General features: G+C 35.0%; 1 protein-coding gene across 1 annotated transcript in view; it reads right to left on the bottom strand.

The window, feature by feature from the left end:
* The window catches only part of FRYL (FRY-like), a 135,136-nt gene that overhangs the window by 62,126 nt on the left and 57,352 nt on the right, over window positions 1–15,658 (bottom strand). The window contains exons 9-17 of the mRNA XM_010006076.1: window positions 14,872–14,964; window positions 12,225–12,323; window positions 10,639–10,740; window positions 4,635–4,738; window positions 3,915–4,023; window positions 2,869–2,955; window positions 2,125–2,296; window positions 1,329–1,461; window positions 979–1,086 (exon numbers count right to left, since the gene is read on the bottom strand). Coding sequence (XP_010004378.1) covers window positions 979–1,086; window positions 1,329–1,461; window positions 2,125–2,296; window positions 2,869–2,955; window positions 3,915–4,023; window positions 4,635–4,738; window positions 10,639–10,740; window positions 12,225–12,323; window positions 14,872–14,964 — 1,007 coding nt within the window. The remainder of the gene's footprint in view (window positions 1–978; window positions 1,087–1,328; window positions 1,462–2,124; window positions 2,297–2,868; window positions 2,956–3,914; window positions 4,024–4,634; window positions 4,739–10,638; window positions 10,741–12,224; window positions 12,324–14,871; window positions 14,965–15,658) is intronic.

Genomic DNA, 15,658 nt, shown 5'->3' with positions numbered 1-15,658 from the left:
CAAATTAAGGAAATCAGATTATTTTCTTTGAATTAAAATTGAAAATATTGTTTTTGCAGATATAGCAGCTTTACTTTGGATATGAGAAAAAAAAAAGCACAAACAATACTTTATAATATGTTTCAGCCAGCTATGGTAGACAAAACTTATCCAGTACTATATTATTACTTAATACATCATGTCTTTTATGCGATTTTTAATATTGACAAAAAAAGTGTTAGAAAAATCTTAATCTCTCACCTTATTACTAATTTTTAATATATGTAACTCAATACATCATATATAAACAAATTTATAATTTCAAAGATCCTGTACTTCTGCACCAAGACCATTTTTGTATGAAAACAGAGGAAGGTTTATCACTCTAGAAATATGTAAACATCACCTGCACGTACCAGAACTACATATTCTAACTGAACAGTCAGTGCAAACACCTGGCTGTCCAGTTGTCTCAACTACTTATCAGTATTAATAAGGCACATTCAATTTCAATTGAGATAAGAATTGAAGAAAAGGGTAGTGGTGGATAAAAAAAAAAAAAAAAAGGAAAAAGGAAGCAGGATTAGTGGAGAACAAGAAAAAAGTTTCTCTAAAGTGTGTCTCGCATTTTGGTAAGGTCAAAAATAATGTCTTTATAATAATTCACAGCACTAGCAACAGATTGAAGGAGGAAAAAAAAGGGGGGTGGGTGGGAAGTATGATAGTAGTAACAAAAGGATAAGTACAAAAAATAAAGCAAGAGAAATAAGTTCCCACTTTTCAAGAATATCTCTCTAGAAAGAAGTGCAGATCTTCAGGATAAATTTACCCCATGCTCTGCTGGCCAGTGACATTAGAACAAGTGGCAAAGGTAGGCAGGAGTAGGAGGACCAGATTCTGCATGCAGTGGACTCACACCTCTCAGTGCACTGACAGACTCATAAACACATAGCATCTAAAAAGGAACATCCACTAAGAGCAGAATTTTATTTCCCTTACCTTGCAAGCAATTCAATGAGGTCAGTCCTGCTCATGCCATCTGGAATCAGTCTTGGGATAGCAGCAATACAAGTTCTGAACAAATCTATCTTGGGTTTTCTCTCACCGCTAGAAAAAGTTTATAATCAACAAAACAAGGAAATCTACCTCAGTACACCACAAGTATTTTCAATTTCTTGTCAAACCTAAGGAACTAACAATTTTTTTAAACATTAATTAATGAAATCAGCAGTCATTTAGTAATCAAGTAAAAAGCCAACAACTGTAATGCATTAATGATGGCATCTGTAACATTACAGCATAAAAATGATGTAACCGTGACAGTGAATTTATTGTAATTCACTACATACGTGATCATGTCTTCAGGTTCTTTATTGGACATCTGCACACTAGTCATGCACATAGGCCTTCCAACTTCTTTGTCCAAATGCCTGAGAATACTGTCTAGGGCTTTTCGGACTTGAGGGTAGTATATGGACATGCCTGAAAAGTCAAAGAATTCTGATCACCTCTCTCATGTGTTCTCATTTAATTTTTACATTTTACTGAAAATATTTGCCACCTATTCAGCTTAGAACAATTTTCTTCTTGAACAAAGGATGACAAGAAACACACTGTAAGTGCCAAAAGAAATGCATGTTAAATGAGTAATAGGAGGTACTACAGTAAATAAGGAAGCAACCATCAGTTGCTTTTCTGTTTTCTCAATTCCAAGCATTTTAGTTCTATTTTAAATGTTAAGTGTTGAAGCAGTCCTTCAGAGACGACTCATACACAGAAGATCAATAAAGCAAAGGGATCAAAATTGTCTTCCTCCACTTCAGCTGTGAGACATTTAGGATATTTTAAAGTGACATCAAGGAAATGAAAATTGCCATGCTGTTTACCACACTGATTGCACTCAGGCTTCTTTATGCCAATTTGGCAGTGCAAAACCCTTCAAAAAAAGACTTGGACACCAGAAGGTCAATACTGTCTAGCAGCCCTCTCTAAAGAATTAAAGCAATTCTGTTATAACAGACTATCATTAGATTCTCACTAACATAATAAATACAGAAATAGAGTTACACAAATGTATTGTGTGAGAAAAACTGAGAATAAATATGCACATATTGGAATGCCAAGTGATAAAATAATATAACATACCTATAACTTTTGCTTCTTCATCTGTCAGTGTTTTATTAAGAAAAATCTTCTTCACACGCAGAGTATTTCCTGAGGGAAGAACAACTCCTGTTGTTGGCATTGGTGGTTCACCATCTTTCTGCTGCAAGCTATCTGCTATGACAAGGAAGACTCTGAGACCGATATTCATCCTCTTCAATAGCAAAAAAGGGAGGAAAAAAAAAACAAACCAAAACCAGATGGAATTATAACATTTAACTAATACAAACAAGGTAAAACACAAACTTCAGTGCCTCCCCACAACTCTGATTCAAGTGATGTGGCATGGGATAATATACTGAGTATTTTATAGTACAGAGCTCTAAAGACTTAAAGCTTAATACGAATCTCAAGAATGACATACTGAAGACAGACATGGCTTAAATGTCTCATCTGTTAGACTGGGTCTTGAACACTAAGAGCTAGGAATTACTTCCCTGAAAAAAGGCTTTAGAGCTATACTGTAGCAAGAATTCACACATACTTACTGAAAACATTGTTTAAGTAAGTCTGAACTATAGCACTGATGCTAGCTAACTGAAAATGAAACAGCAGTCGTGCTCAACTACAATTACTTCTTTAGTTTTAGCAGAACAGCTCCCCCTCACCCCCCTTCAGATATTCAGTAATTTGCTTTATTCCTGGCCAAAAAATCAGTTAAACACTTTACCAAAAAAAAAAATCCTCCAATGCCCTGTTACATGCAAGTAACGATCTTTTTTTTACCTCTGGATTAATAGTGAAGGTTTTAGGTGACTTTCCAACACTAAGAAGATCAAATATTATTTCTTTCATTGCAAAATCCAAACGTTCCTATAAAGGAAAATTATAATCTCTGTTAATATGCATAGTCTACTTTCTTGGCTTTGCACAGGTGCTGGGTATTATGTAGTTTGTTTGTTTTTTAAATAAATGTAAAAAGTTTTTTTAATTATTCCTTTTTCCTATTTATTCTTATGACTTAATGTTATTCTTTAAATGTAGTACCATTTAGCACAGCTCGTCTCCTTATACAGCCAAACCATTTCTCCTGAGAAAAATTACAGACAATTCCACTCAGGCCAAACATGTTTCTACAACAAGCTGAACTGTTTTAGATTAAAAAAAAATAGTGATAAAAAGAGGCACTCTGGGAAGCAAAACTGTTGTGTATCCTGCCTTATTCCTGTACGACCAAAAGCAAATAATTTTCGAAGCAGAAGCACAGACAAGTTATATGTAAGACAGGAAAGCATGTCTCTAATCTATGACATTACAGATGAGTGAAAGTTTATCTTGTGAGATTGTATTCTGCATTTTGGTATTAGGACAACAGAAGTAACTAAAATAATATAAATCATAATGCAATACTAACTACACACTACTTCACACATTCTGTATTTTTTTCTGTCTATAGAGGCTAATCCCCAGGCTAAATATAAGTGGACGTTACTGTTTGAATACTTTGTCCCTTCTACAAATATCATAATTGAATATACTAATTATATTAGTATATTTTTACATATGCATCATCCAACAGTGCCTTAAAAATGTAAATATTAATCATCATAATGTTCATACACAACAGTTACTGAAGTTAAAGGAAAATAATTTTGCCACTAGTAGAAACAGAAATAATATTTTATTTGTTATACATATTTGGGAAAATTCTATTCACAATTTAAGACTATTAATTCAGTGCAAATATTTTTTTAACTAGCTTTAAATTCACATTTATTTCAAATAACAATGTTCAGCCTACTCTTATAAGTCCTACCTGGAAGTATTCTTACCTGAGCAATGAACTGAATAATCTTCACAAATATATTCAGAGGTGTGTCTCGTGGGACCACACTACGTGATCCTTTTGGAAAAAGTGCTGAAACAATGCTCATGAGACGGCTACAAGAATGTAAAACCAAAAAGAAATATATAAAAATAACTTTCGAAAAATAACTTCTTATAACAGCAGAGATGTTGCAGTTTAAGTCTGGTGGTGGGGAGTTACTACTAAATAATACAGAAACATGACAGGTCCTACAGAAAGTACAGTCCTCTATTGTCACAGGCAACAAACAATATCATGGGTTCATTTATAAAGTGACCAAATTCCTGCTTTAAACTAGTTAGTCAGGAGGAGAAGCAAAATCTGAATGACTACTCCAAATTCTCATTATGCTAATTTTATAGACAATCTTTTCACTTCCAGTCCATACTCTGTGATGGCCACTTCATATCCTATTTGTTCTGATACCATTAGGGCCTTTAACAAATTTCCTGCTTCCTATCTCTCCACCCTCTTCTATCCCTGCAACAAAATCATAGACTCAATTATTTCTCCTCTTCAAAGTGATCACATCCTTTTAGTTTTCTTTATTTAGATGAAGCCATTGTTCCCCTGTTCACCCCATTTCACCTTTCCTGAGCTGGCTTCAAGATCTCTTGATATCACATGGGGGAAACCCCCCACACCACCAATCAATAGTTGAAAATCCTTTGAATAATGAACTTACCTTTGAGTTACAGTGTTGCTTTCACATTTTATTCTAATAACATAAACCCACAATAACCTATACAAAGATTCCAGTGCAACTCGAGACATTTTGGGATCTTTATTCTGTAAAACAAATGGAAAATACAGTTACTCTTGCCTATGAGACACTCATTATTCTATTATGACTCTGACTTTTGATAATATTTTCAAACTAAACAATGAAAACTGATTTAATACTGACTACAAGTTTTACTGTTTTCATAAAAACAATGTTGTATCACATATTTCCAATACTACCTGAATATTTAACTGATAATTCCCGATCATTTTACACACTTCTTACTCTGAGAGCAGAGAAGTAATTAAAAAGATCTTCCTCTTGAAATGAACACCAAGGTACATTGCTTCCAAGAACTTTTCTGAGAGCCATTGGTAACAAATACCTACTTCATAGCAAACTAACCTACAGTTTGTCTAAAACATGGGATGAGTTGCTTTGGATCAGGTACAAAGTCTAAGTCCATCATTCAGTTTAGGACAGCAGATAGTAGCAGGTGCAGAATAAAAGAGAGCAAAACAGGGCAGGCACACAAGGATGCTTGTCTGGGTGTGCACTCCAGGCTTCACCTAACTTCACAGCCACGTCTTTACTCACTTCCAATTGATTTTTATTAAAACCATCAATTTCTATAGTTATCTAGAATTACACAATATATAACATTATATGTAATATATAAAAATATAGTATAAAATCTTGTGGCATAATTCATTTTAGATTATGCACTGTATGAAAAAACAAATACTTTTGTCTTAAGGCTGCTACTAGGAGCTTTGCTCCTCCTAGCTCTTAAGAACAGTAACTAACATTCTTCATAGCAACTCCAACTAGGGATTCTTGGCATATTTAAAATCTTGAAGTGTCCAGCAAGATTCTTGGAATTGGCCGTAAGTATGAGCTTATGAATAAACAATTCCCAGTTGTCATCTTTTTGGGTGTTCTCTCAGTGAAAATAAATAAATAAATAAATAAAAGATAACCCCAAAACCACACCATATCCATCTCTAGTGAAGCCCCTCTGTTCCAAGTCATATCTATATGATGGCTGAAATAAACTAATCTCACATTCTGTGGCCTCCACCACAAGGCAATGAGTCAAGTAGCAGAGTACTTTGTCCTCCCAGGACAAGTGCAGTGCAATTTCACAAAACGTGCACATGGATCTAAGACCATACTCATCATAAAGAGATGGTTCTCATCCTTGCTTCCCTCTTCTGCAATCTCACTGCTCCCTTTGAACTGATTCTAGGAGTAAAAACATCCAACTCAGACCTGTAAGTTGATCCAAATAATTTCTCGGCCATATCAATGTGCAACAGACTATAGAAATGAGAGTAATTTGGATGGCTTTAACACAGGTGGGTCAGGACTACTGCTTTTGGCAGCAGCTTGCTTTAAGAAAGGCTGAAAGCCTATCACACAATCAGAGAGGCAAAAGTGGTACTTCATAGACACAGAACATACATGACTGTTTATCAGAATATTAGAAGGAACACCTTAACCTAGTTACACCACTGACAGTGCTGTTCTACCCTGCTTTCACACCCATCAATGTGTTCCTGCCACCACCTCTGAACTAGCACACCTGCAACTAGGCAGTGGGGGAATTTAGGAAGGTGATGGGCAAAATCTAACCAGTAAAAAGTCACGTGTCCCTGCTTAGTATTCAGACAGATAACTGTCCCACTTCCCAGTTAAAAACAGCACTCCTGTAAGGAAGAAGCAAACACTCATAATTGTAGAAGAGGGTGAGAGTGTGAGAGCTTCGATTTTAATCAACTTAAACAGCAAAAAAAACATTATATTACAAATTATCATATTCAATCTACAGGTCAACAGTCCATGTTCAAAGTAGGCTGGTGAATTGATCAGTACATGCATTACTGAAGTCTATCTGAAATGCTGTATCTAGAGTTGAGTAATGCTTCAGTTTTCTTATATTTCATATTTCATAGGACAGCCTGATTTATAGGACCAGAAGAAAACCACAAATTTATTACTGGCTTTCAATTGTCTTATAAAAATGGTTACAAAATAAATGCAGCAGTACTTCTAAGTTTTTAAGCATTGAAAATTTTCATTATCTCTTCCTATAGCTAGGAGCTAAACAAATATGCAGGAAGAAAATGGCTTTTTGGGTCCAAGTTACAGTACACTTCTTGTATACTTGGTGTTAATATGTCAATATTTCCTTTCTGAAATTACTGCAAGTGGAATACAGTATTTATGTCTATGTAATTCTCCAACCTGGCTGACTTTTAGTCACTTTAGCAGATGTCTGTCAGATTTTAAAGCACTCTGTCTGGGTTTTTGTCTCAAACAGAGTTTTGTTTCAAATCCTATAACTTTTAACATAAATTATATCAGCAGATGATGGAATAAGTCAAGAACTATCTCTGTTACAAAACCAAAAAAGTAAGAGCAAATCCACAGTAGTTTTACATGACACATTAAGATGAATCAATGAAACATATCTCAATGAAGGCAAGAAACAAAATAGCATTTTTTCCACGTTAGTCAAATGTAGTCACTTACTGAAGAAAGTACTTTTTAATAATGATGTTAAACTTTTCTTCTGTTCTGAACTAAAACAATTTCTACTTTTTAAAACCTGCAAAACCAACAGTGTAAAAGTCTTTCAAGTTAGTGCACTGCAAGTTGTTTCAGTAAATCAGTTTCACATTTTTTTTATTGTGAAAATGTTTTCAAGTTTTCTCGCATGCAAGACACTTTTTGAAATGAGTTAACAGAAAAAAACCATACATCTGAATAGGCAGTTGACTTCCAGTGGAAACATGCACTACTGTTCAGGCAAACTAGCTGTGATATTGACACTCAATCAGACAAAGCCACATTTTCACCTTCAAGGAAAAACTGATATTAGGTAATTTCCTGATCTTTTCCCTTTACTTCCTGGTGAGAAAAAAAAGTCTTTGATACATTAGCTGTTCTCAGTCCTGCTGCTTATTAACAGTGCTAACATCAATTTTACAAAGAAAGGAAAGCACAAAATACAACAATTAACATAACAAACAAAGCAAAGTATTTACATGAAACAAAGCAACGTTTCACGGTTGTAACAACATATTAACTCACCTGTAGTGTTTCTATTTGTTTTCTGATACTGTTGTTAGATGGCATCTAAATAAAGCAATGTGAGACAGCAAAACATAACAAACATGAGAATGGGAGGCACATGCATGTTAGATGAAAAGAAGCACAAAAACAACAGATAGCTGTCTAGTAAGGACTCTATTCAGTAGAAATACAGGTTTTGCCACAGTGGCAGAAAAAGTTCCTCCACTTTTCAAGGTTTTGTGATTACAGACACTAAGGTTAAAATGTGAAAAAAAAAAAATATTCTTTTCTACCTAACAGTGGTGCAGAATGACAGACACTTTTCTCTCCCATTTCAGCAGCTTTCTTAAATGATCCTTCCTCTCCACAGAAGAAGTGCTAAGGATACCATAACAACTCAGCTTCATCCAAGGATCTATCATCTTTCTGACAAACCTGCGAAAATTAGTCTATCTAAATACTAGTCAAAAAAGTAAGTAAAACGTTTTACAGTACTGAACCAGTCTGCTGAACAAATTCATAATTTTGCCTACATTACTACAGTGTGTAAAGGAATCCCCAGCTGGGTTCAATGCTGAAAGGGCATTGCAACTGCTCTGGGGGCCAAGGCCAGCTATACGTATGCCAAGAGACACCCTTTGGTCCACTCCAGGTCTAAACTGACTCTTACAATTCACTTATCTGCTATTTGCATTGATCCAGACCCAGAGCTATTTACTCCTTCCTCAAAGCAGTGACTGCAAGAAGAAAGAAAAAAAACCCAAAACCCAGGCTTCTCAGCAAGGCTGTTAACCCACACAAGATGCCTGTTTTCAGGATAACTATAGGTAGGGTACACTGAAACCCAGTACAAAGAGTTCACAAGGGCAATAAATATTTGATAGTATTGGATCAGGATTCAGAGCACTCTCAGGAGCATTATCAAGTACAACACAGTACTGAAAAATGAGAAGGTAAGGCAGAGTATGAAAATACTACGCATCAGATACTATGAATCAACTGCAAAGATGTGACTTCAAACTGTGGCAAATCACTTATTTCACCAAAGTGTGACCACAAAGGGTTTATTGTCAGGTAAGTTTGCACTGGGCAGTCACCACAATTACCACAAACCCATGACCTTTATTACCTCTTTGCAACTTGCTAACAGGCCTGTGCTCTTCACAAAATATCCCTGTGGCAGAGCCTAAGTGGTGTTGTTATTTCAATCCTTATTGTGTTATTTTAACTAATACAGAAGGGGCAAATGAACAGTTTCAATACTCTAAAGTATCTCTCAGTAATTCTCAAAATTACTTGATCAAATAACAAAGACACTACAGACAATGGATTTGGAATCCATATTGCATTTTACATATTTAAGTAACTGCACATAAAAGAACTTTAGTAATTAGGAAATAAAATGGGGAAGTGAAAATCTAAAAGCCTAAACTGCTGTGAAATTTAGATTTATAAATTAATGAGATTACTTATTACAGACTGCATGCATTTAATTAGCTTCAGGAACAAGGGAACACATTAATTCATAAGGCACACAAGGACAGTGGAGGTGTATTTTTCAAGATTAAACTCAACAGTTAAGTCTCTGAACAAGCTAAGCACCCAGAAAAAACATAGTATTTGGTGGACCAAGTTAAACCAAGCCATCAAATATCCTAAATAAATTATTGATGGCACAGCACTACAAATTCTGAATTGCAGAAACTCATATGTAGAATTTCTGCTGAATAGAGCCTTACAGTAAATGTGTTAAGCTGTTAGTGGTTAACAAAACTAAGTAAAATATAAAATGCATGCTCAGCAACTAGCAGCTAAACTCACTGGCATTTATAGTTTTAATACATCCATTATCAGTAATGGACATTTGTGCCAGAAAAATGCAATTCCTAGATTGTAAGATATATACATATTTTTAAAGCTTTAAAAACAAAAGCAAAAGGAGCTTCCATAAGCAAAATAAACCAAGAAGACAAAAATAAAGGAAAACATTGCAAAAGAACTGCAAATGTTAGATGAAAAATACAAAAACCCAACAAGCAACAGAAAAGGGTGAAAGATGTCATGAAAACAAAATGACCTTTAAAAAACAATCCAAGCAGCTAAACCTATTTCCTCCTGACTTCATAATTTATATATTTTACTAATAAGCTTCGGAATTATCACTCATACCAAACCAGAATTAATATTGTGAAGGCAGATCAAATAATTTATTAAAATTATCAAAATCAACACATTAGGCAAAATTATGAACTATGTTAATAAAAATTAAGGAAAGAACATGTACAACAATTAACACTACAAGGAAATCACTAAACCAAACCCCTGATTTCCAAGTATCTTGAGCTCTTTATCAATCAACACAAGTTTACAAGGCTCTCAGCTAAGGCCATGAGTTAAAGGGACACCGTAACTTTTATTTGCAAAATACACATCACAGTATGTACATATGAGAACTTTTCTGGACTCCCAATTAATTTTCTAGTCCTTCAATAAATTAACAAGAGAAAGAACTTCTGCATTTACTATACATTCTACTTAGATGAGTAGACAAGAGACTTTTCTCACATTTTACATTTGAAGAATCAGTTTGTACTTTGTCATAATCAGCAATTATTAGCAGATATTTCTCCTGCAGAGTTTGCTCAATAACTCTTGGTCCCCAAGGGGGCCACATCTATTTCCTGCACTACATAGCATCATAAAAACTTACTACTACATTTAAATCTAAGGGAAACTTAAGACATTTAATTAAAAAAAAAAATTAAAAATCACAGTGTCCTTTTAAACAGCCAAACATTCGTTGTTCATTTGGCACAAGAATGCTGAGAACATATTGGAATAAATGCCATTGATTTGAGACAGTTCCTGAATTGAAAAGAAGTCTTACCTTTAGATGTGACAAACAGTTCTGCAGGAAAACGTGCCAGTTATTTAAAAAAAACTGTTTCTGACTGACACACAACAGGCAGGTGATCAATGGATACAAAGCCTATGAGCAGGGGGGAAAAAGAATTGATCAAATTGCTCTTTGCAGACCTCCTAAGTCTCGTACATCGAGAATGAGACCTACAGCTGGTTCTTGTCTCTCGCTCCCACAGTTTTAGAACAGCAGCCTCCCCCGTTGCACTAGGGGACACACCAGGTGTGGTGTCCTGGGTATGACCTATGTGCTGTAAGAGCTCAAGGTGTAAGACTGGGGCAGTGGGACCATGGTGAAGCTCATCCCCTAACACGGCTTGATCTCAAACAAAGAACGCGAGCAGATCTCACCCTTTGTACAATATCTGTTCTTTCCCTGCAGCCACAGGATTCAATTAATGGCATCCTACAGGCTGGGAGAGGGAACTGACTTGAATATTCAGGAAAGAACATAATCGACTCAGTAAAAACCGAGGCAGACTTTAAGTTGTCAGAAATATTACTGCTCCTCAAGGTCTCTTCTAGTAAGGAATGAAGCACCATTTATTAAAGTCTGTGAATATGCAGATTAGCGTGACTCAGCTTTGCTTTAGTAATGTGAAATTTGTTTAAACACCACAAACTTTAGCAGAATACATAAAGGTAATTAATATAAAATCTGATGCAGATCATCTTGTTATGGAGCAAAATTAAAGAATGAGGATGAATAGGTAAATTGTGATTCTTGACGTAAAAATGTTTCTGACTTCATAAATAAAATGACATTATGAATAGTAACATCGACTACTTCGTGTTGTTCTTGAATAAGGAGTTTAGCCATGTATACAATGATACATGCTTTACAATGCCCAGAATGCCAGAAAGTGAAGCTCATCCCTAACATGAAAGTAAGGATAAACCATTTCAAATTCATTTGCATTTACCAAATATGCTAACTGTAACACAACATCTAGCTTTACATTTCGGCACAATGAAGTTAATCAACTTGAAACACAGCTGTCATGGTCACAAAAAGCTATTAGATACTGCAATAATAAGAGATTTAAACCCTTGCTAAGATGCAGTCTTAGGGGAAAAAACCCCACACATTTTTATCTAAGAGAGATAATAAATAATACTGGAAAAAGAAAAAGTGTATGAGGAGAGGAGAAAACAGGCAGAGCAGGGGTATTAACAGGCTGTTATTTTGCTGGAAAAGTTTTGTCTGGCACTTCTTTTTTTTTGATGAAACATAATTCAAATAATATAGACTCCCTAAGTGCAAGTTCTTTTTAGAAGAGACATTAGGTTAGGTAATTCAGTGCTAAAATTAACTACAATAATAAAAACAGGCACTGATTTTAAAAAAATCTCACTGGTGAAATAACAGCACATATATGTTGCAAAGAAACAAAAGTTAGAGCAAATGCACATAAACAGTGTGAATTGAATTACACTTGAACTGAAGAGTCAAGAATCTAAATTCATACAGCTGTTAGCTTTTCCCCATACAATGTACTACTTAGAAGTCTAAGATGAGCATAATGAAGAAGTTGAAATATTTCTTTAAAATACCAGCGAATGCTTCTTTCTTGAACTCAATTCAAAGGTAGTCTGATAAAGCATCTCCACAAAATTTTTCAAACATGGCACATTCACTTCATTTTTAACAGCCTATTAAAAAATACACATATAAATAGGTTTAGAAGTTCATACAGAAGGCAATTTAACTATACATTAAGATATTTATTAATTCAACACCATTTAAAAGTGAAATCTCACATTAAATAAATACTTGAGTATACTTATTGGAAATGTAAACAGAAGCATAAGAAATCATGTCATACACTACAACCACACAGTTAAAAAATCAAAACAGAACAAACACAAACCACATTAAAAACCCCACTATTTTAAGAATGTGGCCAGTATTCTATAATTAAAAAAGCAAAAGTATTTGCTACCAGTTAACAAATAAAAACTACACTGAAACTCTGTAAATGCATAATTTGATACATTTTAAAAATAACTTCTGTAACTTTTTCACTGTTCCCCCTTTTTGTGTGCCCCTTTACTTTTATGTCGTCCAGTTCTGAAAACTGGAAATTATACACAGGATTACCTGCCAACCAACCAGGTAAGTGGTCTTTGTTCAGCTTTTAGAATTCGCTAAACAGATACAGGGAGCCCTACACCTTTTTTACCCACTCTTCTCGCATACAGAATAGCCTTCCTTCCAGAAACCAGACAATTACATCAAAACCCCTGCAATTCTCTAAGGCTCTGGGTGTCAGTGATGATTTATTTAAACATTAATCTCAACTTGCTATTTTATGTTGTGTTTCTGCTTTATTTATCAAATTGGGGAGTTGGGGTAGGGTGTTGGAGAAGGAGCTGGCTTTTCTGGAAGAGATCCTTTATACTCATGATTTTCCTATAAGGTAGGGTTTTTTTTAGTTTTTATTATTCAAAGTTATTAAAAGATATGTCATGCCCACATTGCTAAGAACACTCTGAAAACATTCCTGATGGGAAGCATAAAAAATAGCGTATAGTATCTCTGTAACATTTACAGATCCTAAACAAAAGAACTGAGAAAGTAATTATGTTTTAAATCACACCCTACATATTCTCAAATTATTTATCTTTCACTATTTTAAAGCTATAAGTAGATCAGTAACCTGCTAGCTCCACATGAGACATTAGTCAGTTGTTGTAACACCCCACTGTTGCTTTGTGATATAACCTCAGGCTTACACACCAGCCTTAACTTCCCCACCGTAAAATACGCTGTCATCTGTCATATCTACAGGGTCCAGATCAGGTCTTATTTTAATAAATGTCTGAATGACTAAGCAAGAGAGTGACAGTAAAGAAGTCAGAATACTGAAACCAAATAGCTTTTTTCCTCAAGCAATTTTCTGTATCCAAGATACAGAAAGATCTAAATGCAGTTCCTTTGTCTGCCTCAAAAAAAGATTCAAACCTGCATCTCACATCTTCCAAAAGAATGACTAACCCTCTCAACTGCATCTCAGTCAGGGATGAGGCTCTCTGCTTCTATTTAAGAAGCTCAATTTGTATAAAATTATTAGAGACTTGGTGAGTCAGAAGGAAAGATCAAGCCTCCCCCACCAGCCGTCTGAAGCACTGGTTCAGGCAATGCTTGTAGGGAGCAACCCAGAGAACACCACAGGTGCTCGGCACAGCCGGCATGTGTGCCACCACAGTGACCTCCCCAGAGTCCCAATGCCCAATGCTGCTTCTGCCTCATGGCTGTATGTGCAGCATCCATTGTATTTAAATTATGATTTTGCAACCTAAAGACTAAGTGCTTTCACTATGCACCCTGGCTGCCAAGCAACTGTGGAACTGAAAAGGACAAATGCATTCATTCTAACAGGACAGGTAATTCTTCTCTAACAGAGTATAAGTGTGCTGAAGTGAGATCCAGATTTCAGCAAGTATCTGTCTTAAAATGATGGGCTTGTGGTAAATGGTCGACTTCAGGTATACTGAGCTGCCAAAACTCCTCACTGATAACCGAGTCAAACAGCCTTGGAGGAAGCAGGAGAACCTGTCCTGACCCAAAACATCCTCACTGGCACCACTACAGGCACTGTACATACAAGACCGTGATTGATACTGAGGTTTTTTTCTTGTTCATGACTGCTGAGTAAAATTTCTGGCTTTAGATCTAAAACATAGGTGGGAGATGATTGACTGCTCTTCCTTTTGAAGGATCACATCTGGTGGATATTCACTTCATGAAAGTTTTTTATTTAATGAGACAAAACCTACATTCTTCCCTCTTGCATAGAAAATTGCACTCTCCCTACTGGATTACTAATATGCTATGTATCTCAGTTTATTCTGGAAAGAACAGGTTTCAGCTAAAAAGTTACTGGGACCCTTATATGAACAAGTATTGAACCAAGGAAAACTCAAAATCTTCCAGCAAGTGTAAGATTAGACAGCGTTCTTGTGGTAAAAGGGTCTTAAAAAATAGACAGTTTTAAAAGGTTCTGAAAATAAATTGGAAACTAGCTAATAAACAATCACTGACACACTTCCATTCAAAAGCTTATGTAGGTGCTTGTAATTTACTTAATAGTCTTTTTGAATCTGTAAAAATGTAATACAGTGACAATATAAAGTGTGATATAGTGAATTTAAAAATAAGAACATAATTGAAGGTGAGGGGGGAAATAAAAATACTTACAGCAGCCACAGGAATGAGAATTTCCACAAACAAACCAGCAAGTGCATGTTTTATATCTTTATCTTTTACTTCCAGGAAGTATTGAGCACATTCCTTAGTAAGGAAGCATTAGAATAACATTTAGAAAAAGAAGACAAATGTCACTATGGTATGAAAATGTCTATCAGTATCATATTAATAATGAATCTGAATTTTTAAATTTGATGTGTTTAAGTTAGTCTTATATTCCTTGACAATATCAACTTTGCAAAAACATCAGAAACTTTAAAACCTGTTTCTCCAGCAATAAAAAAGACATTGACTGAAATTTTGTAATATCAAGCAGATACTCAGTTTCTACTCAGCATATAAAATATACTTAGAACATAAAAGATTATAAAGATGCGTATTTTTCCTCAGATTATTCTGGAGTTCCAACATTTAAAAAAACTTGCCTCTATTGAAATTATTAGAAAATAGTATTTTGTTCTTTACTCATTTTCAAGATTACTTTGATGCAAAGAAAATCTTACAGAGATGATAATCCACACACATGCATGCGCACACCACTATTCCACACTGACCATTCTGGACACAATCTAAAGCATGTAGGTGTATGTTAGTTTTTTCAGGACTGAGATCATTGTCAATGGCTGCTAAATAGCTCTAATAAAACCTATGACCAAGTTGCACTAATGTCAGTTACTGTGGAATGGGTGACTTATTCATAAAGACAATTTTTTGATCTACAACCAAGAGAAGGAAAATCTCTCTGAAAACTAAAGTGTCTTTTTTAAAAAGTGTTTCT

The sequence above is a fragment of the Chaetura pelagica genome, unplaced genomic scaffold, assembly GCF_000747805.2.
Source record: "Chaetura pelagica isolate M959 unplaced genomic scaffold, ChaPel_1.0 scaffold189, whole genome shotgun sequence".
Classification (NCBI taxonomy): Eukaryota; Metazoa; Chordata; class Aves; order Apodiformes; family Apodidae; genus Chaetura; species Chaetura pelagica.
This window is presented reverse-complemented; position numbering and strand designations above follow the sequence as displayed.